Source organism: Felis catus, chromosome B4 (assembly GCF_018350175.1).
Source record: "Felis catus isolate Fca126 chromosome B4, F.catus_Fca126_mat1.0, whole genome shotgun sequence".
In the NCBI taxonomy this organism is placed as follows: domain Eukaryota; kingdom Metazoa; phylum Chordata; class Mammalia; order Carnivora; family Felidae; genus Felis; species Felis catus.
In genome coordinates, this window is record NC_058374.1 from 49767455 (window position 1) to 49794291 (window position 26837).

General features: G+C 37.4%; 1 protein-coding gene across 2 annotated transcripts in view; it reads left to right on the forward strand.

Annotated features, from left to right (window-relative positions):
* Window positions 1–25154, forward strand: part of DERA (deoxyribose-phosphate aldolase) — a 118146-nt gene extending 92992 nt beyond the window's left edge. For both annotated transcript variants that reach the window (XM_045061442.1, XM_045061440.1), the window contains 3 exons: window positions 20315–20427; window positions 23971–24120; window positions 24450–25154. In XM_045061442.1, coding sequence (XP_044917377.1) covers window positions 20315–20427; window positions 23971–24120; window positions 24450–24506 — 320 coding nt within the window. In that variant the 3' untranslated portion in view covers window positions 24507–25154. The remainder of the gene's footprint in view (window positions 1–20314; window positions 20428–23970; window positions 24121–24449) is intronic.
* Window positions 25155–26837: the final 1683 nt, after the last annotated feature.

Genomic DNA, 26837 nt, shown 5'->3' on the forward strand with positions numbered 1-26837 from the left:
AGGGCAGAGAGAGAGAGGGAGACACAGAATCCGAAGCAGGCTCCAGGCTCTGAGCTGTCAGCCCAGAGGCTAACGTGGGGCTCAAACTCTCAAACTGCGAGATCATGATCTGAGCAAAAGTCAGATGCTTAACTGACCGAGACACCCACGTGCCCCTCTTGAATCCCCTTTTGCTTGCTATTTTTCCTTCCACATTTTATTCCACGGGATTCTGACTTCTGTCTGATTAACCAGTGTAGATGGAGTGGGAAGTTAGAGGCTTGGATGAGCATAGCTGGCAGTATATAGTACTGCAAAGCAGTACAAAGAGTCTCAGCCCTGCAAAGCAGAGTGTATGGGGATGTGATACTTTGTGTCATGGTTGTGGAGAGTGATGCCTCTGGGAACTTAACAGATATAGTGTACCATTGGATTTCTAGGTCAACAGAGCAAAAGTAAATAGTCCAGAGGCTGCATCAGTTAGGATTCTGGATGGCGGCAAATAGCACTGAACTTGACAACAGTGACTTAAATAAATAAGGCATTATTTTTCTTACATAATGAGAAGTCTAGTTAGTTCATCATCAGTGTCAGGATTGATACCTGTTATTCTCTTGGCATTTCCCTCATGGTTGAAAAATGGCTGCCATAGCTCCAGTCATCATGTTATATTCAAAAAACAGAAAGAAAACAGTGTTAATGCCACTCATATTATAATTTTTTTTAATTTTTACATTTATTTATTTTTGAGAAACAGAGTGAGACAAAGCATGAGCGGGGGAGGGGCAGAGAAAGAAGGAGACACAGAATCTGAAGCAGGCTCCAGGCTCTGAGCAAGTGGTCAGCACAGAGCCTGATGCGGGGCTCAGACCCACAAACTGTGAGATCATAACCTGAGCCAAAGTCGAATGCTCAACTGACAAGCCACCCAGGTGCCCCAATGCCACTTCATATTGGAGGGAACTGGGCCAGATAAGATTTTGAGAGGGAGAGAAAGAATAGAGAGTACAAAGTTGATACGGTAGAGGGTGTTTTTGCAAAACAGTAACTAGTCTTGGCTAGGAGGACAGGAGTATGGCCTGGGCTTAGAAAAGGCTGTGTCAAATTCCATTCATGACACTTACAAATTGTCATAGATGAGTTCCTCAATGTCTGCACCCTCTGTTTTTTTCATTTGTAATTGGAGATGATAAGAGAACCTGTCTTTAGGGGTATCTGGTGACTCAGTTACTTGAACGTCCAACTCTTGATTTGGGCTCAGGTCATGATCTCAGGGTTATGAGATCGAGCCCTGCATCAGGCTTCATGCTGAACGTGGAGCCTGTTTAAGATCTCCCTCTCTGTCTCTCTCTCTCTCTCTGTCTCTCTCCACCCCCTCTGTCCCTCCCCCTGGTCTCTCTCTCTGTCTCTCTCTCTCCCTCTAAAATAAAAAAACAAAAGAGTACTGATCTTTAAGTTATCATGAAGATGGAATGAGTGTAGATGTATAAAGTGTTCTCTGGAACCAAGCACCTGGTGAGTTCTCAGAAAGGGGGGCCTATTCTGTTACCACTACCACTGGTAATTACTGTCGTCAGCACCATCATCGTCATAAGAGTTAGCTAGAGTCTGTGATACTTTAGAGTGAACAGCAGAAGAAAACAGTGGAATATTAGATTAGATGCAGATCCTGGCGAATGGATCCTAAAGTTTTATTCTTTAACCAGTTGGAGGTTTTGAGATGAAAAACGCCATGATTAAGCCTGTCTTATCTGCCCATTCTGTATTACAACACTTTTTAGCTCCTCATGCTTAAAAAATTTTAAATTTTTGTGCTCTTTAGTTTCCACGTGTAGGATATAAAAAAAAAAAACTAGACCAGGTCAACCCAGAAAATCTTCTTTATCAAGAGTAAATTTGTGATATTTCTGACAGAAACACAAGTAAATGGATCTCCAGCATAAGTTGACACTATGAACTGCCTCTAGCCCAGTTTTTTAAATGCCATTTTACCTTATAGGTTATCATTGTGAGTCCCATTTCCTATTTTTGGTAATAAACTTAACAGCTGAATTTTTGTCTTCATGAGGTTTTACATTTTTGAGTTACCTATGTATTCACTTTGGATTTTGACATTTAATAGCTTCCTGAAATACCAGGGAGAAATTATATCTATGATGTAACGTGTACTTTAGAGGGAGGAAATAAATGCCACACTTAAAGCAATTATATAGGTAATATTAAAAACATTAAATATGTATCAAAAATGTTAAATGTAGGCTTAAAAGGAAGGTAGGTAAAGACCTAACTTATACATGTTAAGAAACTATTTATATTCTGTTTTCTGATGGGGGGGAAATCTCCTAAAAATGAATAGCCTTTTAATCAAACCTATTAGTTTTGTAATAGGAAGTTCTGCGAGAGACAGATAAAACCTCCGTATTAAGTGTGTAGTGTAAGCTATTTGTCTGAAATATACATCATTACTGTATGGTTATATGTTATTTCTATTTCTATTTAGTTTTGGAAAAGGAACTCACAACCTTTCTGCTATGAGGGAAATACAGGCATATATATTCATTGGCAAGGCAGTGCTTTAAAAAAAAAAATGTGTGACATCCGGGGAGATCCTAGATGAGTTCTAGTTAATATTCAAAATGGATCCAGCTTGCAAGCATGTTGCATTAGTTCATGGCTTTTGCAGAGTCTAGCTCAGGACTGTTCTTCCTGCCTCGTTGACAAACCTCTTTTTCCTTCCTTTCTCCTTGCCTCAAGTGTTTTCAGGAATTGTGAATGATTCTAATATCCCAGTGATGCACACGACCTGGCAAAAGTTTGTGGTGACCGTCTCTGATTATAGACCCTTACCCATTGGTGAGATTTGCGGGGGCTCTAACACTTTCTCTTTTGCCAGTACATACCTCTTTTGTTGAGGAATCAAGGCCTCTGAAAAAGGGGAATAAAGATAAAAATGAAGGCAGGACTGGTTGAAAAATAGAGACAGAATTTTAACGTGAAAACTGTGAACAGTAGGAGAGAAGGCAGCATTGTCTTTGTAAGTGGTCGGTAAGTGGTAAGTGCAGTAACCCAGATGGCCAGCCTGAGAGCTCCACACAGTAAATACTTTCTGTTCAGAGCCTTTTCAAGGTGTGTCCATCTATAGATCTGCTAATGGGATGCATGTGATACGAGTCTCCAGGTACAGAGAAACAATCACCAAGAGATAAAACTCCCCACAGAAAAATTAGCACAACTTCTTTTATGAAAGACAGGTCACTGTAAAAAGTAACTCTACATACTTATCATCAACTGTTGAAAAAAAAAAAAAGATTTATGATGACATTGAGGTATGATAATCTCAAATATGCTCTGCATTGTTTTTAAAAGCTTTGTGTTTAAAATTCATAGCACTTTCTAATCCTGATAAAGTAGACTAATTTTCTAGCTTGCTTTGTTCAGTAAAATGTATTTCTAAATCCATTTTAAGCAGCTATTTCTTCAATTTGAGTAATTTTCTCTCAAGTTAATAGATTCCACACAAGCATACCTGACTTTTAATGTTAATATATACTATATATTCCAAACTTGCTAGTGACAATAGAAAGCACAATCAAAATGAAATTCAGTTGTTTGAAGCATATCTAGCTTGTTATTTTGTTAAAATGCTTCTTCATTTTACTCTTCTTTGCCAAAGTATAGTGATACCAAATCACATTTTACCCTGTATTGCAGTTCCAGCTTCCCCTTCCCTCCCCGCAAATGTGAAGGAAAAAAGAGTATGTTAGATATGCTTGTGTCATTTTAAGATAAGATGACTTTAAAACGACCATATCAACAGAGGACATTTGCTTAACATAGTAAATCCCTACATCAGTACGTTCGGCTGCAGGGGCTGGCTAAAAAGGAAAGCATTGTGATTTTGAGGCGTTTGTCATCAGTAACTTGGTTTACAGATCGATGTTTTCACTTTATATTGACTCTAAAACACTTTACTATTTTATCCAAACCATTATACCTATACAATAACAATGCCTGTGGGTATTTCTGGTGTTTTTGTTTGATCATAGGGTGCTAGCCTCATCTCACGAATCTTACTTTTGTCTTCTTGGCAATGCGACAAGCTCTCTGAAAAACAGAGGGTAAGGTGATGGAGACAGATAAAGATTTTTTCTTTTTTAATTTAAGTAGCCAGACTAAGAGAAAGCAAATGTAACTTATATAGTTAAGTTAGTGTCACCTCTGATGGTACAGAGTCTTGTAGAGGAAAGCCTTGGCTTGTACACACTGCTGTGTCTATAGATATACAACTGTACTGGCACATAGTAGGCACTCGGTAGATAAATAGGATATTGAAGGGTTGGGAAAGAGAACGGCTGGGTCGATTTGAACACAGAGCTGTGAGCACAAGTCATAAATAGTCATGAGTCTGTAAGTGTAGTTTTGGAGTTAGTCCTGTGTTTGAAAACTGAAAGCAAGGTCAATCACAGACAGGATGAAGGGCCGGCCAGCTGGCCAGTTTCCTTGGGTGCTAATCCACAAGAAGCCTTGAAACCACTGAAAATGTTCCAGGCAGAGCAAATTGCATGTACTAGCATTCCTCTACATTATGTGACCAGGATTGGGTATAAGACATTCCAGAGACATGCTCTTATGTTCTCCAAATGGATAGTGTACACTTTTTAATAAAGGTGGGTTTAGTTAATTACAGAGCTTTTGTTTGGCTGAAGGAGGATTCAAATTTGGGGGCTGAGCTGAATTGCTTGGATGAGAGAGAATAGTTAAGTGCTGTCACCAGAAATCTTTTTGTTCTACCCCTATGCAGAAGTAAGCCTTTCCCCACCCCCCCAAATAAATGTAAACCAACATGTAAAGGATATTAGTATAAAAGGACATCAAATTGTAGCCTACTCAGAGTGATTACAGACTTTGGTGTCTCATTGAGGCTCTAGACCAGTGCTGTCTAATAGAGATGCATAATTTTAAAAAAATTTAATAGCTACATTAATAAAGTAAAAAGAAATAGGTGAAAGTAATTATAATATATTGTGTTTAACCCAATAAATCCACAATATATCATTTCAATGTATAAGCAATATAAAAATTAAGAAATATTTTACATTCCATTCCATTTTTGTATGCTAAAGCTTTGAAACCGTTTGTGCATTTTACTCTTCTAACACATTCCAGTTTGGATTAACCATTTTGCAGTATTCAGTAGCCACATCGGTGAGTGAGTACTGTATTAGACATTGCAACTCCAGACTGTGCAAGGGCAGAGTCTCAGCATCCCCCACCTTGCCCCCACCAGGCATCATTGAACTCGTCCTGAAAGGTCCTTTCATTAAAGTTCTCTCTCTCTTTGGCCAGCATGATACTCTCCGTGTTGATACCACTCTTCAAAAATATTTTTAAGGAATTGTAATGATGTGTTTGTTGAAGTATTCTCCTTTAAAAGTAATGCTTTAGATTGTTTAAGGCTTTTGAATATAAATGCTGTATTTTTTGGTTAACTTTACCTACGGACTGAAGCATTATCAATGGATGCCATATTTATTTAGACTAATAACAGCTTACAGTTATATTGTAATCGTTGATGACAGTTAGGAGGCTTGGATTGTGGATGTCCTACTTGGCAGCTAATAGGAACCACTTACAGAGAGGACTAGGAATAGTGTTAAAATGTGTTCAAGAAAAGGGTAAGGGTACAGTTGATTATATATACTTGATTTGTCAACTAATTGATAATTTTATGTAAAGTTAGCTTTATTAGTTTTTTGCCTTCCCCCCTTTTCTCTCATGAACACATTGTCTTTTGTTTTTTATTTTAAGCTGAGATAAAATTTCCATAAGATAGACACCTTGAAAGTATACAGTTCAGGGATTTTTAGTATGTTCACAAAGTTTTGCAACTATCCCCACTATCTTAATTTTACGAGAACCTTTGTTTTAGTTTCAGACCTTCTGGGGCTCACCTGTCCCAGCTCTCCTTCTCTGATACCCTTACTCAAAAGGGGGAGTGGGAAGAGGAGAGATAAGAACTCAGAAGTGTAGCATGATTTTGGGGAGCTCTTTTTTTTCTTTTTTAAAAATGTTTATTTATTTATTTTGAGAAGGGAGGGGCAGGCAGAGAGGGAGACAGAGAGGGAAAGAGAATCTCAAGCGGGCTCTGTGTGAGCCTGACACCAGGCTTGATCCCTCAAATGTAAGATCATGACCTGAGCTGAAATCGGACACTCAACTGACTGAGCCCCCCAGGCACCCCATGGGGAGCTCCTTTCTGAACTGTTAACTCATGTAGATATTTATAGATATCCTCAGGAGCACTAATGCAATATTAAAAATTAGAGGAGGCATAGAGCTAGGTTTAGAAAACATTCTGATGTCTCTCAGTTTGACTCTTAGTCCAAAATGCTGACAATATGGTCTCATAAACAGTTGAGTTAATCCTTTTCTTTTTCCAAATTTGTAAAATAAAAAAACAAAACAATAAACAAAAACCATTTAGAGTTGTTTGAAAGATTAAACAATTTGAATTCACTCTAAAAGAGATGCTGTTTGCATTGATTGGAACGTCATCTGCAGCATTATTACGGTTATGAAACTCATTTCAAATAACCTAAGTTTTAGAAGTGAAAGGAAACTTCTTGTCATATTAGACATAACTCAGGGACTCTTGTTTGTGTCAAGCAGTTCTAACACATATCTTTGTATGGTTAACATAATGGTTTAGAAAATTCTCCCAGGGACATTACTGTCAATTACCAAGGATTATATAGTCAGAGTCCCCACCTTGTATTCCATTTGAATCGTACTGTTCTGCATTATTTTCAATGGCCACATTTTTATTTTTATTGAGGAGAAGGCAACTGCGAGGAATGTGGTTGTCATGAACTAATCTTACCCTTGGGGTATTTGAGATATTTCCTGACTCCGAGATTGTGATTGCTTTCTGATTGCCATTCTGCTTGAACATGCCTTACTGCTTAATTACGATGTTCTGTTGCGTTTCTCACGTGACGGACTAGACCAACTGAGGAGTATTTTCAGAGCTCACTGTTTAGATCAAAGGAAAGAACTGAGAAAGCAGGTGTTATTTATTTTTCTTTCCTTCTTCAGCTTTTCCTCTCTCTTTTAGGAAACACCCCCGACCCCCTTTTTCATAAAGTTAGCTATTATCCCTGGATCTTGTAAGGCTGTCTTTGTGCGTTTAATTGTCTCCAGACTGAGTATTAGCATCATATTGATACCTCCCCAGAGGCTTTCTGCTTCCATCTTTACTCTGGCCAGTTCTTAAGCCATAACACTGGATCTTGATATCTCACCCCAAATTATTTTCAAGCCTATGTTGATCAAAAGAATACAGTATCAAAGAATATGTTTTAATTTGGGGCTTCATATTTTTGTACATTATATTTGTTTAAAAAAAGAGTCCCATTGCAGATTGCAAGTATAAATTAGTGTCAGAATTACCAGAATTACCATACAAAACTCTCTTGCTAACTTTAAGGTAGTTTCTTAGAGAGCGATAGAAAACATGGTGCTAATGAATAATGTGCCCAGAAGCTCTTATTATAGGGTTGGCATGAATTCCACTTAATGACAAGCTTTCTCAAGCAGCAGTTGATTTTAAATCCTATTTTTCATTAACGAAGTATAAAATGTTAATAATACCTTCCATTGTGCTGTTCTTTTGTAACACAGGAGCATGTATCTTCTGTGTTCACCAAGACTGTCTTTAAGATCCTACTAGTAACTTCCTATCTCATAAATAAGATTTGTTCAGGAAATAAAAATGTATGTTTTCCCATTGTTAGCTATATGTTTTTCTAATAATCACATCTGAAGCTTATTATGCAGTAATAGCCTTAAGATATTATTTTTTTTAATGTACTACTGTGGTCTTAATACTAGTTTTTAATCTCTTCTTGTTTCTATGAAGTCTGAATGAGATTTTCAAAATTGAATAATAATTTGATCCGTTAATCTTTTGAAGCTAGTAATTTTATTTTCCTCTCTTTGCAGTCTCTGAGGTTCGCAAATGAATAGAGCTTCATTACTGCAGTCTGCATTTAATAACCATTATCCATTATCTTGTAATTAAGACTCCCTGTAACGAATCATGAGGACAATGCAAAAATACATAGTACATTTCTTTAATGAACTGGAAAATGTTCATCTTGTTCTATTTAGTAATGAGTTGCTGAATAGTCATTAAATCCACTGGAGAATAGAGCTAGATGGATTTTGAAGACTGTCTTGAGTTTGTGGTTAATCTATTAGAATTAAAATTTCATCTTCTATTTTTATCAACAGCTGATTAGAAGTCATTCTGTTTGACCAAATTGATTAGAAGACCATATACAAGGGCAGCTGTTGTTTAATGAAAGTTTTTAATGAAACTGTACCATGGAGACTTGTAATTATAGGCCTTAGAAAAGCTTTGAGTTGCTTTAGACCACAAAAAAAAGTATTGTGCTAGAGATTTCAGATTAAGAAAATAAAAAAATACAATTGAATGTAATACTATGAATTTATTATTAATGTTAATTTCAACTAACCACAGTTGAATTCTAGTCTATTTAATGTGTTGCTTTTGACTTTTCAGGCCTTTTATCTCCTAGTTTAGTCATTTCCTTGAAATTGTGGGCACTGATGGAGGAACATTTATATGGATAGCTATTTTAATTGTGAGATATTTTCTCATAAGGGTTTTCCCCCAAAGCTGAGCAGAGGTGAGCTTGGTTAATGTTGGATTTACATGAGCCCTGAGGAGAGTTTATGGTGCTCTGTGATGTGGATAATTTGAAATGTAGCATTTATTTCTCTATGGTAATTTTTTGTTTTAGCAGAGGGGCAAGGGAAGCAATATTAAAATAAGGAGTAAAACAAAAGTGTGTGCCCACTTAGTCCCACTGGAAAATCCATTGTTCTTTTGACAGTAGTAAAATACTAATGTACTTTCAGAAGTATTTTGTGTAATTAAAGCTAGGTCATAGTCCTGGATATAAAGAAATAGCTGTATGCCCGAACTGCAATTTTAATCTCTTGTGTGGTCTCTGGCTCTCAGTTGTTGTCACGAGATCCAACACACCCCAGACTCTAAAAGTTGCACGTTCTAAAACACACATCGACACCCCCTACCCCCAAATATCACTACTGCCATCTGTCATGCTTCCTGTCCCTCACAGAGTTTCCTTAGATGGATCCATTTATTATCGTTTAAGGATGTGTCTCATCCTTCTGTGCTTTCAGTGTTTCTTCTGATGGCAGTACTCTTTCTTCTGCCCTCTCGTCTTTACATTTTATGTCTTCTTCAAGGTTCATACCAAATTCTATCTGTTCCGTGAAGCCTTCATTTATCATTTTAGCTAAAGTGAATTTCTGCAGGCCTTTCCAATTTTCGTTGACCATAAGTTACTTGGCATGTACCTGAAACACCTTAAATACTATATATAATTTGTATCTTTATCTATACCTGATATCTAGACAATAAAGGCTTGTCTTGATATTTAAGAACTTCCTGACATGTAAGGAGCTTGGAAGTTGTCATTTCTGCTCTTGGAGGAGAAAAAAAAAAAGATGAATACACTGAAAATCCGTGGCTTTTCCCAGACCTTGCAAAGAACTTAGGCCTCAGGGCAAACTCCCACTCTGATATATGGAGAGAGCGACTCCTGAGAGTCAACTAAGATCTGCTTACTTACCTGCAAGAGCCATCAACTGGCAAGAACACTTAAGTGGTAATTAAAAAAATTTTTTTTAATGTATTCTCGAGAGATAGAGACAGAGGATGAGTCGGGGAGGGGCAGAAAGAGAGGGACACACAGAATCCGAAGCTGATGCCAGACCCTGAGCTGTCAGCACAGAGCCCAATGTGGGGCTCAAACTCCAGAACCATGAGATCATGACCTGGTCGAAGTCAGATGCTCAAACGACCGAGCCACCCAGGTCCTCTTTAAGTGGTAATTTTTTGACCACTTGTTAGAGGCTGCATAGGGTGCTGGCATATTTGTGGGATTTACCTCGTGGAACCCCAGGTTCTCACAGTGAAGAGCCAAGAAGTTTCTTCTCTTGGCTATCACAGGGTAAGGGGAAGATAATCTTTGCAAAATATACACAGAGCATTCTCCTTAACAAAGACCTGCTCTCCAGGACAAAAGAATTTGCTCGAGTTTTATCTCACCTGGGAGGGCATTTCCCTTTCACTCTTCCTGCCTCATCAAAGTAGGAGAGAAAAGCTAATACACATTTGTGAAGGGTACAATCTAGGCACATTGGTCCACTAAAAGTTTAACCATAGGATTATGAAATACTTGTTCTCCCCTATACATTATCACTACACCAACAGGGTTCCAGTAATTAGTGGATTGTAGATAACAAAGCTGAAAGACAGAGACTCTCTCTGAGGAGGAACACTTAGGAAACCCAAAGTAAACAGGATGGACCACAACAAGGATATGATGGCACTTGAAGACTTTGGCACTGGTGACTACAGCAAACATAAAATACAGCTTGGTTCCTGATTAGATTAGCATAAAATCTGACACAAAAGACCTGTTCCTAATGTCATACTGACTTTCAACAAAAAATTACAAGACATGCTAAAACCCAAGAAAAAACACAGTCTGTAGAGACAAAAACATCAGAACCAGATTCAGACATGATATAGATATTGAAATTATCAGAGATATTTAAGATAATTTTGACTAATATGTTAATTCTAATGGAGAAAATAGACAACATGAAAGGATAGTTAATGTAAGCAGGGAGATAGAAACTCTAAGAAATATTCAAAAGGAAAAGCTAGAAATCAGAAACACTGGAACAGAAATGAAGACTGCATTGATGAGCTCATGAGAAGACTGGATACAATGAGTGACCATTGAAGATAGATCCAAAGAAACCTCCTAAACTGAAGCATAAAGAGATAAAAGGATAAGAAAACAACAACAACAAACAAACAGAACAGAAAACAGTGGGGTCCTGGGTGGTTCAGTCAGTTAAGCATTTGACTCTTGGTTTTGGCTCAGGTCATGATATGTTTCATGAGTTCAAGCCCTGCATCCATCTTTGTGCTGACAGTGGGGAGCCTACTTGGGATTCTCTCTCCCTCTCTCTCTGTCCCCCCACCACTTGTGTGTTCTCTCTCTCTCTCTCTCTCTAAAAAATGAATAAACTTTAAAAAAAAGATTTAGAAAAACAATAAAAACTGAGGGACAATTTCTAATGTGTAATACATATATAATTGGGATACTAGAAGAAGAAAGAGAAAATGGAGCAGACAACATATTTGAATTAATGGGCAAGAATTTTCCAAAATTAATGACAGATATCAAACCACAGATCCAGGAAGCTCAGATAACACCTAAAAGGATAAATATGGGGGGAAAACCCAAAAAACTATACCTAAATATATCATATTCAAACCAAAGGAAACCAAAGACAAATTGAAAATCTTGAAAAAGGCCAGAGAAAGAAAACACCTTACCTATAGAAGAAAAAAGAAATAATTACAGTAGACTTCTCATTGGAAACCACGTCAGCAAGAAGTGAGTAGAATAAAGTACTTATAGAATGAACACTCATAGTGTTCGAAGAAAAAAAACCCAAGCAAGAAATCGATATCCAGTGAAATTATCCTTCAGAAGTGAAGGAGCTCAGACATGTATAACTGAGGGAATTCACTGCCAAGCAGACCTGCCCTATAAGAAATGCTGAAAGAAGTTCTTCAAGGAGACAGAAAATGATATATGTCAGAAATTCTGATCTATATATAAAAAAAAGGAACATCAGAAGAGAATATATGAAAAATAAAATTACTTTTCTTTCTCAGTTAATCTAAAAGATAACTGTTTAAAATAATAGTAAGAATGTACTGGGCATTTAATCCTGTATGGATGGGATAGAAAGGAGGAATTAGGAATACTTTGTTAAAAGATACCTCCCAGTATCTAGCGGTATGGTATTGAAGTAGCAGTATAGTATTGAAGATAGACTTAAATTCGTTAAAAATGTACATTGAAAACTCTAGGGCAACACTAAAAGAATGTATAATAGAAAATATAATTGATATGCTGAGAGGAGATAAAATGGAACTATAGAAAATGCTCAATTAAAGCTAGAGAAGGCAGAAAAAGAGATGTAAAAATAAAGACAAAAGTAAGACAAAAAGCCCTATCTTGATGAATGTTTTATCTGAATTTTAGAATATGTAGTCTACTGTTGTTTTTTGTTTTTAGTTTCCTATACATGTCAGTTTGATCATGATAACTGACAACTGATAACTTGATAAAGCTATTCAAGTGAAATACATCTTTGCTCATATTCTACTTGTTTGAGTTATCAATTACTGAAAGAGGGGTTTTGAAGTCTCCAGCTATAATAGTAGATTTGTCTGTTTCTCTCTTTAGTTCTTTCCAGATTATGCCTCATGTATTTTGATGCTCTATTGTCAGGTGTATACATGTTTAGGATTGTTATGTTTCGTTGGAGAAATGGCCCCTTTATCATTCTGTAAAACCCTTTTTTTTATCCCTGATAATGTTCCTTTTTCTTAAGTCTGCTTTGTCTGAAATTAATATAGGTTCTTCTGATTTACTTTGATTAATGTTATATCTTCTTCCATCCCTTTATTTTTAACCTTCTGAATCTTCATATTTTTTTTAATGTTTATTTATTTTTGAGAGAGAGAGAGAGCCTACTTAAACAGGGCAGGGACAGAGAGAGGGAGAGAGAGAGAATCCCAAGAAGGCTTCATACTGTCAGCATGGAGCCCAATGAGGGGCTCGAACTCACAAATTGCAAGATTATGACCTGAGCTGAAGTTGGATGCTTAACCTACTGAGCCACCCAGGTGTCCCCTGATTCTATATTTTTCAAGTGGATTTCTTATAAACAACATATAGAAGGGTCTTGTTTCATATCAATCTCTGATTTCAACTGGTGCATTTTGACCACTAACATTTAAAGTGATTATCGATTTAGTTGGATTGATACCTGTGAGGAGAAATAATCCCAAATAAGCCTGTATCTATCAAAGAAGTAATTTTAATTTTAATTTATTTTGTAAATATTGTATATAATAGTAAATATGTAAGTATATATTTATATAAACTATGTTATAAGCTATGTCATAAAACTGTATTTTAATTCTAGAATATTATAAAAAAATTTTATTATTTAATAATGTAATAAATTGTTAAAGAAAAATTAAACCCTTCCAAAAAGGAAAGCACTGGCTAAAGATGGTTTCACTGATGAATTCTACCAAACATTTAAGGAAGAAAGACTATCAATTCTCTACAATGTCTTCCAGAAAATAGAAGAAGAGAGAATGCTCACTTTGTGAGACCATCGTTACCCCAATACCAAAACCAGATAGAGACATTGCAAGAAAGGAAAGCCATAAATCAGTATCACTCTTGAATATAATGCAAAAAAATAATCTTCAACAACATGTTAGTAAAATGAACTCAACAATGCATAGAAAGAATTATATGCCACGACACAGGGGGATTTACTCCAGATATGCAAGCCTGGTTCAGTGTAATGTAATTGACCATATCAGTACACTAAAGAGGAAACATCATATGGTCATATCAATTATCACAGATAAGGCATATGACAGATTTTAACATCTGTTTATAATAAAAGCTCTCATCAAACTAGGAATAGTGGGGAATGTTCTTAGCTTGGTAAAGAAAATCTACAAACAAACTTTAGCTAACACATGTATGAGCAACTAGACACTATCCCCAAAGGTCTCCCTAAGAAGAAGGCAAGAGTGTTCTCCCTCACTCTTCCTATTCAACACTGTACTGGAAAGCCCTACCTCCTGCAAGAAGATAAGAGAAGGAAATCAGAGAAATACAAATTGGGAGGTGTGGTAGGCTAATAATGGCTCCTAGAGGTATAACCACATCTCCAGAATCTGACTATTACCTTTTTTGGGGAAAAACAAAAAAGCCTTTGCAGACATGATTAAGAGTCTGGAGATGAAGTGATTATTCAGGATTATCCAGGTGGGACCTAAATACCATCACAAATGTTATTATCAGAGAGAAGTAGAGGATGATTAGGTTTATACCCAGAAAAGAAGGCCATGAGAAGACGGAGGCAGAGGTCAAAGTGATGCAACCAAGGAATGCTGGCAGCTAGAAGAAGCGGGGCGAGTTCGGGAACAGATTTGCCCTAGAGCCTCCACAAGGTGTTCAGCCCTACGAACAACTTGATTTTGGACTTCTGCCATACAGAACTGCGAGAAAATAAATCTCTATTGTTTTAAGATACCAAGTTTGTTATAATTTGTGACGACAGCCACAAGAAAAAATTTACAGGAATAACGATATAAAGCTGTCTTTGTTTGCAGATGACATCATCATTTGTGGAGAAAATCCCCCCAGGCTAACAAACTCTTGAAACTACTAAGTGAGTTTACCAAGGCTTCATGGTACAAGGTTAATATAAAAAGTCTATTGCTTTCCTATCCACCAGCAGTGTGAACAGTTGGAATTTGAAACTCAAAAAACCTATCATTTATAACAGCGATCCATAAATTGAATACTTAGGTATAATCTGACAAAAATATGTATGTAATCTATATGTGCACCTATTAGACTGGATAAAATTCAAAAACTGATGACACTAATTGCTCGTGAGGATATAGAGCATCAGGAACTCTCATTCACTGCTATTGGGAGTGCAAAATGATACAGCTACTTTGAAAAATAATTTGGCAGTTTCTTTCAAAGCAAAATGTGGTTTTACCATGTAATCTAGCAGTTGCCGTCTCTGTATTTGCCCAACTTATTTGAAAATTTATGTCTACACAAAATCCTGCATATGAGTGTTTGCAGCAGTTTTATTCATTGTTGCCCAAAACTGAAGCAACCGAGATATCCTTTAATAAGTGAGTGGATGAATATAATTGTGGTACATGAATACAATGGAATATTATTTATCAATAAAAAGAAATGAACTATCAAGCCATGAAAAGACACCAATGAATCTTAAATGCACATTGCTGGGGCACCCTCAGTTGAGGGTCCGACTTGGCTCAGGTCGTGATCACACAGTTCGTGGGTTCAAGCCTCACATCAGGCTCTGTGCTGACAGCTCAGAGCCTGGAACCTGCTTTGGATTCTGTGTCTCCCTCTCTCTCTTCCCCTCCCTCACTCTTTCTGTCTCTCTGTCTCTCTGTCTCTCTCTCTCTCTCTCTCTCCCTCTCTCAAAAATAAATAAACATTAAAACATTTTATTAATGCATATTGCTAAGTGAAAAAGCCAGTCTGAAAGGCTGGATGATTCCAATACATGACATTCTGGAAAAGGCAAAACTGTTCCAATAGTTTATGATCAGTGGTTGCCAGTGCATGTGGGGGAAGATGAAAATGTGAAGCAGAGTTGTGAATGCGTTGTGTGTGATACTGTAATGGTTGATGCATGACCCTGCACGTTTGTCAGAACCACTAGAAGCTTCACAAAATGTGACCCTTAATGTATACAGATAATATATATATATATGTTATATATATATTATATATTATATATATATTATATATATTATATATATATTATATATATTATATATATATATTATATATATATAATATATATATATATTATATATATATATATATAATTTAGGAGATTAGGGGATTCCAGGATAGAATGCTGGCTCTGAGCAAAGAATTTGACTATGTTACACATGTATGAAACAGCCTTACTAAAGGAGGTGGGAAGAAAGGTGCTTACCCACATAACACTATAAATGAGGGTGGGCTGTAAGGCTAAAGGCAAATGAAACTGCACATTAGCACCGTGGAGTAGTTGATAAAGTTATTTCCCATGGTGTGGGTAACAATTCTGATAGTGCTCTACATGGATACTGGATGTGCGCGGTTAAATAAATGAATGACAGATGGTAGGTGCCAGGTTCCTCACTGTTGAAATGGCAGTTTCCAGAGGGGGAAGGGGCTAGAATGATCCATGTGGTGATGAGTCTGAATTGGAGACATCAGTATTATGCATATTTAGTGTAATATAGTTAAACATGGAATTATTAATAGATGTGTATATATAAGTGGGTTAGTATACACATGTATATTTCTTTGCTAGGCAGCTGAGAGAGCCAGAAACAAGCCCCTGCAGTAACAGTGAGTATGCCTAGCACCAAGATTTGGGGTTCTAATACCATTCTCTAATAAAAGTAACTAGGGCTTATTCTCAGACTGGGGCAGAAAACATAAAAGATGAGCCTGGAGCATTTGGCAATACCAGAGTAAGTGCTTAAAAAATAAAAATGCTCCATGGTGGAGGTGTGTCAAAGGTATATAGGAAGCAACTGAAAGAGCTCCCAGTGGCCAAAGGTAGAACCATTTGAGCAAGAAAATAATGAACTGGATTATAAACACAAGTATATCTCTGAGTCTGTACTGCTAGAAATGATCATAAATATGTACATGGGAGCAGACAAGTCTCCCATGCAAGTGTAGGATTCACATAAAGGCTTCTTTCCAAGGGGTACAGTATGGAAAGTAGAGAAAAGAGAGTGACTTTGCAGTGGACAAACGTGGCAAATCCTACCTCCCAAGTGTTTGCAGTCGACATCAACAGTGGTAAATCATGTCAATGGTAGGTACGCTTGATGTGATACTGTGAGAATGGCACGTTACCTCTGTGGTCTTCCTCCCCAAAAACCCATCGCCCCAGTTTAATCAAAATGAGAGATATGTCAGACAAGTCCCAAATGGGGGACATTTTACAAAATACCTGACCAGTACTCCTCAAAACTGTTAACAGTCATCAAAACAAGGCAAGTCCAAGAAACTGTCACAGCCACGAGGAAACCATGGAGATATGACAGATGTACACATCATACTATCCTGGGTGCAATTTGGATTCTAAGTAAAACTAAGGAAATCTAAATAAAATAGGGATTTGGGTTAATAGCAATATGTCTATATTGCTTCATTAATTGTAACAAATGTACCATATGGATAAAAGTTTTTAATAATAGGGGAAACTGGGTGTAGGGTTTATGGGGATTCTCTGTACTAGCTTTACAATGTTTCTGTAGATTTAGATCTGTTCTAAAATTTAAAATTCATTTAAAAATAAATAAAATAATGTATTCTTCTGAGTCACCTGTCCAGTTTTGTTACCTGAACTGGGATGAAACTCAAAACTGTCTTTCCTTTCCCATTAGTCAAAGGTAGGAAATATTGTAGATTGCTTTTTCTTGGTAGCTGTGGCCCTCTATTTACCACTTGATCCATCCATCCATCCATCCATCCATCCATCCATCCTTCCATCCATCCATCCATCTCTCCATCCCTCCATCTATCCTTCCTTCCTTCCTTCCTTCCTTCCTTCCTTCCTTCCTTCCTTCCTTCCTTCCATCCATCTATCCATCCATCCAAAATTCATTTATTGAGCCTTGCTTGTGTGTCATTCTCTGGGGATACAGAGTGCATAGAAAGATATAGCACCTGCCCTCAAATGTGCTTACCGTACAACCAAGAACGAGAGACAGACACTATGTGTAGGCCACTGTTACTACTCCTGGACTTTTGTTGCTATCATGATAGGTATTCTGCTCTGCTCCTCCCAAATATGTTAGGAGGAGAGTCTTCTCCCTTATCCTACCTCCAGACTCTTTCAAAGGAGTTTGGCTTTTTTGGTTAACTTTAAATTGTGTGATTTTTAAGTGACCATAGCTTTTTTTGGGCCTCCAAATGTGGCCTTGGACTTTTATCTTAATAATCTTTTAAGATGCTTGAAAGAATTTACATGATATCCAGTGTTGTACCCAAAAGCTTTCTAGTGAATCAGAAGACAATGTCACACTTTAGGAAATCACATCTTGGTCTTGGTCTCATTGTGAATTCTTTGGGGATGTTCCCCTCACCTCTTACATCTATTTTTTGGAGGCTTTAATCTCTTCTCCTTGATTGTCTTTTTTCTGGTGTGGTAGTGACCACACGTTGGTTCTGTAGTCCTATTCATTTGTTCATTTATTAATCAACTCAGCTCATGCCTACCTAAGGGCCTTTCTTTGCACTTGCTGTTTCCCTGCTTGTGATGTTCTTTTCAGTGATACCTTTCATTCAGTCTGTATTTGAATATCACTCCCGAGCGATGCCTTTATGATAACTCTATTTAAATATGGCTACCTCTCCCCAACTCCATCACTCTCTACCTCATTACATTGCTTTTTTCTTCATAGCACTTACCTCCGCTGACATTTGTTATATATTCATTATTGTCTTTCTCCTCTAGAAAATCTGCTTACAAGGGTAGGAACTTTATTGTTTTGTTTTGTGGTCTGTCTTCCGCATCTAGAACAGAGTCTGGCACATAGTAAGTGCTTAGTGAATATTCGTTAGATAAATGCATGCATGACAGATATATCTCCATTTCTTCCAGTGGGTCTATAGACCCACAGGAAAAAAAAGGCTTCTGATGACCTGCTTTCATAAATCAGAATTTCTATCACATTTTTACACATTGAAACCCTACCTAAGTCTTTGATTCATTTATATTTGTATAATGCTTGAGAGTTTTCAAAGTGCTTTCATATAGATTGTCTCTTTTAATTCCTTGTATAGCGAACACTGTGAAGCAAGTAAGAATTTTCAGGCGTATTTTATAGGCAAGATGGTTCAGGAGGTAAAACCAGGTCTTCTGACTTCTAGCCTATCAAGTAATTACCCAGGATTTATGTTTCATTTCCACCTGCACCTAGAATGTATGCTTTTGAGGGCAAGGGCTTGAATAATTTGTTGCTGTATTTTCCACTGTGCCGCACACACAGTGTGTTTACAAAGGTGTGTCAATTTGAACCTTTCCATCCACAGAATAGTTGTGGAAGTATCTTTCCATTTGAAACTAAAGGGGAAAGTTTTAGCCATTTCTTTCCAACATTTCCATTGACCACTTCTTTGATGCACCTTGGGAGAATCCCAGACATTAGCCTTACCTGTGGTCCCACAGACTCAGTGGGCTAGAGCCATGAATTTGCACAGGAATCCCCTAGGAACCTTGTTTATATTCAGATTCTGATTCAGTTGATCTAGTATAGGATCTGAGAGTCTGCATTTTTAGCAAGCACCCCCATGGTATCCATGCTGCTGGTCTGTGGGCATGTTGAGTATTTCAAGGTTAGATAACCACATTAAAGATGGCATCCCTATTTGGCTACCTGACTTTGTGACCCTAGGTAAGTTTCTTGGAGACACTATAATATTGGTTAAGCTGTGTTTTTTTGGTTAGAATTCTACCCCGTCCCCTTACTAACTGTGTGACCCCAAGCAGGTTATTTAACATTTCTTCTTCTTTTTTTAAAAAAATTGTTTTTCAACGTTTTATTTTTTGAGAGACACAGACAGAGCACGAGAAGGGATGGGGCAGGGAGGGAGGGAGACACAGAATCTGAAGCAGGCTCTAGGTTCTGAGCTGTCAACACAGAGCCCGACATGGGGCTTGAATTCATGAACCTTAAGATCTTGACCTGAGCCAAAGTCAGACGCTCAACCAACTAAGCCACCCAGGAGCCCCATTTTAACCTTTCTGTATCTCAATTTTGTCCTTTAAAATGGGGATCATATTAGTACTTAACTTATGCAGGTGTTGTGAGGAATGACTGAGTTATTACTTGTAAAGCACCTAGAATAAAGAATAGTGCATAACACACAGTGAATCTTAACTGTTATTATCATTTCTTTGTCTCCTGTGCTATTCTGTTAAACTACATCAATAGGTTTAGGATGCATTTGAGAGACAGAAAGTTGTTTAAAGTATTTGTAGGTTATGAAATAGTTGATGTCTTTCGTGAAATTCCTAATCTCGTTGGAAGATACACGGCTTTCATTACTGAACAGCGCGGTACAAATAAGCTAGTGGTGATTCTTCTCGCGTGGTCAGAGCCGTACTGAGTACTTTCTGTCGAGCATAAGAAAATGAGGGGAAAATGAGTGGGCACTGCAGTTTTGTAGTAAAGTGTTGTGATAAATGATATTAAGCACAGGGCATAAAATTGTTTTTATTCATCTTAGTTATGCATTAAATAAACCAACTTGATTTTAATTGATGATATGGAAAGATGGAGGCAAAGGCCCTAGGAATCAGAATCCATTCGGTACTTAATTCCATGCATCTTCTAGTAAGGGGGGGGAGGGGTGGAAAGTATGGATAGAATTATTTTAAGGAGGGATTTTCTTTTTAATTTTCAGATAGCTAATGAAAAATAAAGTTGTGTTCCTCAGGAAAAAAATTTACACAACTCATTTCTTCCGCTGACTAAGACGTGTAAAAAATGAAATTTTAATTAACATGGAGGTTTTTTTTTTTGTTTTAGGATCAGATTTTATTAAGACCTCTACTGGAAAAGAAACAGTAAATGCCACTTTCCCGGTAGCTATAGTAATGCTACGGGCCATTAGAGATTTCTTCTGGAAAACTGGAAACAAGGTATATTATTGCCAGCAAATCTTTCTTCGGAGTAAAGATAATGTTATTTATAATACTAGTTACAGCCACAAAAACTGTCTTTATATGCAGAAGGTGTGAATGAGTTACCTTTATTAAGATAAATGTTTAATTTACCTTTCATTACAAAAGAACACATTCATGGAGAAAAATGTGCGATTAGCAGAAAGTGAGTGTGAGTGTGGGAGTAAGTATGTGTGATCAAGATGTAAACTCACTTTATGTCCTTTTATTAACTGAAGACAATTTTATCACTGACAAGAGATTCCTAAATGGGTTCTTTAACGAACTAATTCTGCTGCAACACAGAGGCTTTCTGGTAAGGCGTTGGCCAGCGAAAACAGGTTAATGCAGAAATTAAACTTCCTTGAGGAATGGAAAGAATTGCAGAGTAACATTTATTGAATGATAAGCTGTGGTGGTGATATGAAAAGTATGCAATATAATGGGAAATAATCTTTTCCTGTCATTATTGAAGGACACACATAAATTGGTTTTTCTGTTGGGAAACCCCCGGTCCAGAAAAACTTATTACTTTTAATAATATGAGGTGAAGAGAAAATTCTCGAGGAGATGAACTTATTAAACAAAATAATGAAATGCTGTGAAACAGCAGGGAAAAGGTAGCTAGACGTTATATAGCTCTTGAATTAAATATCCATTTTTGCGTTTTATGGCAGTTGGATGTGCTCTTTGGAAGACTGTTAAGCTGAGGAGGGTATGTGCTAGCTTTTGTCAGCTTTTCGAAAAATAATACATATTTTTTTGAAACATAGGAAGTTAAAAAGAAAAATGCGTATGAGGTGTTTTTTTAAAATGAGTTTGGATTTTCCTTTTAGCTTCAAGTTGCTTGTTTAGCTGCAAATTATCTCAAAGGATTTTTTTTTTTTTATATCACTGGAGAGAAAGGTTGTTTTGTTTTATTTTGTTTTGTTTTGTAATGAGACTGTCCCTTCCTCAGAAGACATCTTTCAAAGCTGATCTCTGGATTACTGCTGAATGGAAACCCCAAAATAAAGATCTTTAATCCTGTGCCAACCAGATGTGATGACTGTATATGTCACTGTACCTTCAGTTCATTGAACTTCTTCCAGAATTTTCTCCTTCAGAATAACTTCATATCTTAAAAAAGTATAGGAATGCTGTCTACTGTGACCTTACTTATGATAGTTGACTCAATTTGAGTAACCTCTACTTGGTAGCCTTTCTGCATTGATCCAAATTAAAAAAAAAAAATGTTTAGCTCTAAAAAAGAGAACTCTCTCTTTGGCCCTCCCACCTGAGACCACTACTATTCATTTAGACCAGTAGTTCCTATTTTGTGCCAAAGTACAACAAAATAAGATGTTCGATGCCTGGGCCCTCATCCCTAGCACTTCTGGATCAGGAGTAATCCTCAGGCATCTGTGTGTCTCATAAACTCCAGAGTCAGGATTAAAACTCACCATTAGAGACCCAATCCTGTTGTGTTCTCAACAAACATTGATTGAGTGGTTAACTATGTGCCATGTTAACCTATGTTAACAGGGATACAAAATGAACAAGTCCCTTCCCAGGAGATCTCTTAGACAACAAGCAAAGGATTTCAGTAAAAGTTTTAAGTGCTCAATATCCTAGGTCAGTGTACAGTAGAAGGGACTCTTCACTGTCTTCCAGTACTTTCCTTTTACTTGTATTGACCCTTTCCTCAGCTAACAACCAAAGTTCACCCCAGTTTTATCAACAGTGGACCGATACAAGTCAAATCATAGTCATTATAATCACGTTTGATTTCACACGGTGAGGATCTGTGTCTCTGTCTACAAATCAGGTGCATCCTTTCAGGTTGTTGACAAGTTGCCTGGGCAGCCGTTAGACTGTAAACTTTCTACATCATTGATTTAAGGGGAGTTTTAAAATGTGATGGGCCGTCTTCCAGACCATGATTAGTGTCACTCTGAGCAGCAGAGGTTTAATATTTCATAACTGATTTCATTGCAGATTTATGTTTTCCATATTCTCTCCCTTAAAAAAAAAAGGATAAACTTATGCTAGAACCTCTCTTTAGAAACATTGCCAAACAGACTTGCTGACACAACTGAACTATATGGAAAAATCTATATGCAGCACTGCCTAATTGACAAAAATGCTCCTATGATTAACATGTATGCTAATATAAGCTAATTGATTTTGGGGGCTTCTTCTCAAAAAATAATCTCATCCTTTTTATCTCCCCCTCTCGCCTCATGTCCCTGCACTCTTTCAGAGCCAGTTGGGCTCCAGAGGAATAGACAGATAGGGTTAGGATCAGTGTATAGCTGCTGCTTAGTCATGTGGCCATGTGTGCCTGAGGCAGGGAAACCAGTAAGGAGACCGACCGATATTCCATATGAGAATGAATGAGGGTCTAAACTAATACGGCAGAAGTGAAAGCAGAGAGGAAGTGTGTGTGGTAGATATGGAAGTTAAGGAGAGAAGATTCGTAGGACTTGACCATTGATTGATTGGGTTTGGTGTGGTGAGGAAAATGGCGGAGTCTAGGTTAACTCTGAGGCTTCTAGTTTGGGTAAATTATGGGACCTTGCATTTATCATCTCCCTTCTCTAGCATTCTTTTAGCAGTTAACCCCGTGTTGGTGCTACCTATCGAATCAACAGCTGTTAGTGTTTAAATGCCTGAGCTTTAGTACTTGGCTGTAGAGTGTTTTCTTGATTGTTCCCATCTATAGATGCCCTACACTAGTGGATTCAAGTTCTGGAGTCCAGTAAATCCAGATAAGCAGGTTTTACTGTTTATAGAACACATTTATCCATTTCTAATGGATTTGGGGACATCATTTGTAAACATCAGATACTGGCTGACTTGTGCTGTTTTATGTTCACCTTCAAAGACTACTGAACTGTGAAGAGTTCCTACACTGTCTTTTTCTGCTGCACTTATTTAAGTGGTCTGGCTGCTTTATATAACTCTTTCTACTTACAACTTAGAAGAAAGTCCCTGCAGTTACATTGATGAAAACAACTGTCAACACTCCTTCCTGACTGCTGCCAGTTTGGTTAGTGTGGCCTCACTGATTCCCTCTTCTTATTTTGAATACATGTGTGTGTCTTTTGCACCTCAGGATGAAGGGCTGAAAGGTGACTAGCCAGGCTCACTGGTAGAAATGCAGAATGAATGGGCTTTTGTGATATCTGTTTTCCTTGTTTATTGACACCTCTCTTGTTTATCCCCAGTTCACAGCTATCGTTTAGATGGTTGAGGTTTATGACTTTCCAATAAGTGCAATGTTAATGAGGGTTATTAACGCTCATTAGTGTCTCCTCAGAAGCAGTGACATTCTTCCCATTAATCTTAGAGAAGTCATTTTGTACTGTGAATGGGCGTGAGCCAGTGATCTAAGCTCTTTTGCTGGGTAAAGTGAAATAGACTTTAAAAAAGAGAAGGAGAGAAAGAGAGAAAGAGAATCGAGACCCTGTATTAATGCAGTACCAGTTTTTAAAGTACTCCAGGAACAAACATTGTTCTCTTTCCCACCTTCCCTTTTAGATCGGCTTTAAACCAGCAGGAGGCATCCGCAGTGCAAAGGATTCCCTTGCCTGGCTCTCTCTCATAAAAGAAGAGCTAGGAGACGAATGGCTGACGCCAGAACTCTTTCGAATAGGTGCCAGTACTCTGCTTTCTGACATCGAGAGGCAGGTGAGTAATAATCCGTTGTCCTTGGCACAAATTGGCAAGTGTGTTTTTGAGAAAGAAATGAATAACCCCTACTGGGCTATGAGAACTAGAGATAAGAATTCATCGGATTTACCTCATCGTACCCAAAGTTGTGTTTTCTTCCCAGCAAACCTCCACCTGAAGTAGGCTGAAGTAGGCTGACTGCAGAGTCTGCTGAAGTGCATAATAATATAGGGCTTTATAATGAAACATCAATTAAATTATTAATTATTATTTAAAAGTGTAAATATTAACTGACATATATGCTATATAATCATTATTAATTAACTGAATTCTGATTTTCCTCACAGATTTACCATCATGTGACTGGAAGATATGCAGCCTATCACGATCTTCCTATGTCCTAAATCAGACCGATTCCAGAAAAGTTCTTTACAACGATGTTTAAAATGTGTTTTTCTACATAACTGCTAAAATTATTTAGTTAAAATATGAGGGAACAAATAGGTAACTGATGGTTTTTTTTTTTTTTTCCCTTCAAGCTTTCACTGAATTTAATTCAAAAAATAAAAGGAAAAAACAACTAATCCATACGTGGTATTCTTTTCAGGCACATCTGAAATGGCTCTAATTACTTAATGATCTGCATTGTTAATTTTGTGAAGATTTCCTCTTAAAAAATTCTAAGTAAAATATTAATGACAACTTTGATGACATTAAATTCTAAGGGGAAAAAAAAATGCTAAACTGCCCAAGAAATGTGCTTTAGCCAAAGAAAATGGAGCATTCCAGAGCTGCCAGCCGTACTCTAATGACTCCAGGAATCACTGACTTGACACTAATTTCCTGCCATGAAAATCTGTCTTTAATTTTTACAACAGATACGCTCTTTTATTAATTGTTTTGCTAACGAAACGTCTGTCATTGTTATATGACATTATGGCTATTGCCTTTTTAAAAAATCTCTGTAGTTTATTGTTTTGGAAAGGAACTATAAATTCTAATAGTACATACTGAACAAGTAATCCGTTAAACATACAAAAAGGTTTTATCAATGACTTTGTGAATGTCTCTAGTAGAGCCTTTGTATATTTATATCATAAAGCACCCTAGTAACATTATTAGTGAGTACAACTTATGTATATATTCTGAAACTTTTAAGATTTTCTGGCATCGTGATTGGAGAAAAAGCAGCAAACACTAACGTAGCATTTAATATGTGCTAAGCTCTTTAAATAGATCAATGTATTTAATCCTTATTTAATCCCTAAAACAGAACTGATATTATCATCCTTTTATACAGATGAGGGACTGAGGCACAGAGAGCTTAAGCAACTTGTCAGAGATCACAGAGCTCAAAATGAGCAGAGTCAGGAATGAAGCCCGGACAGACAGTCTGGCTCCTGAGTCTGTGCAGTCAGTCATGCCATGTATCGCTGTCCCTCAGCACACACAGAGCTCACTGTCCACTCTGGGGATGGTTATCTACTTTGTGGTCTACTCGGTCCTTTGCTCTTTGTCTCTTCCAGGTTTCCATCTCTGCCATTTTTGCTTGCTGGCACCTCTACCGAATTATAGTGCCTAAGTCTTCTTAAATGGGGATTTTCATAGAGAGAATCTTTTATCCTCCCTGAACGAGTCTCCAGCTACTCGTAAGTGGGAAACCCCACACTGGGCATCCGTCTTGGTTTCATCCCATTGCTGAATTCTAGCCAGCCTCTTCCTCTTTCTAGCTCTATGACCTTGGTTCAGTCAGTTCACATCTCTGGACCTCAGCTTCTTCATCTATAAAAGAAAGGGGTTGGGCAGGTGACATCAAGGTTCTTTCAGACCTAAAATTATATTACCCTGAGGGTAATTACAACAAATTCTAGAAAATGTTTTATGGCTATAAAGAGAAAACACTTTTGGAGCAATCTAAATTAGAATTTGCCTCTCGGGAATCAATTAGGCAAGTCCCCACGGCACCTCTCCAACTGTAAATGAAATGACTAAAATAAGAACGGAGAAGAAATCCACTTTCCCCCTTGCCTTAGCAGAAAGCTAACTCTTAACTTACGCCTTTGGATACGGTTGGTTGCTCTGAATACCATATCCACCTTCATAACATACCAGCCCAGGTGCCCACAGCACAATGGCCAGTCACCTTTAGAGAAGAAACTTTGCAGAAAAATAATTACATTCTATCACCTTTGAAGCTATTCCAATTTCACAGGGGTTTCTGTTTTCCTCCCATTAAACCCAGCTGGTCATTTTAGTTGATCAAGTGAACAGGCATCATTATCTTCAATTCTAATTTATATGAGGCGTCCACTGAAATTGACCCCTGCGGACAATTATAGATTCACATAGGAAATTAAGACTGTGAGTCCCTCAAACCTATTAGAGGCTGATGAGCATGGCCTGATCTAAAGGTTCATAATCTAATATTTTGGGGGACAATTTATTCCAAGGACTATCAGGCTCTTCATCAGGAATGTCTGCCCCTTACCTGGCTCTTGAAATCAAATGTAACACAGATGACTTTAATGCGAAGACCCTAGTAAATGTTGATTGCTATGAAAACATAAGAGGAAGAGGTCATTTTCGAGGTGACTGTGATTTACTACGAGCAGATTTGTGTACTTCAGAACATAGGTAGCAGATGCTTTGTAACAATCAGGAAGTGAGGGCCAGGTCTTGTGTTTAAAGCCTCTAAGTTAATAAAACAACCCCCACCCTAATTGTCCCAGTTGTTC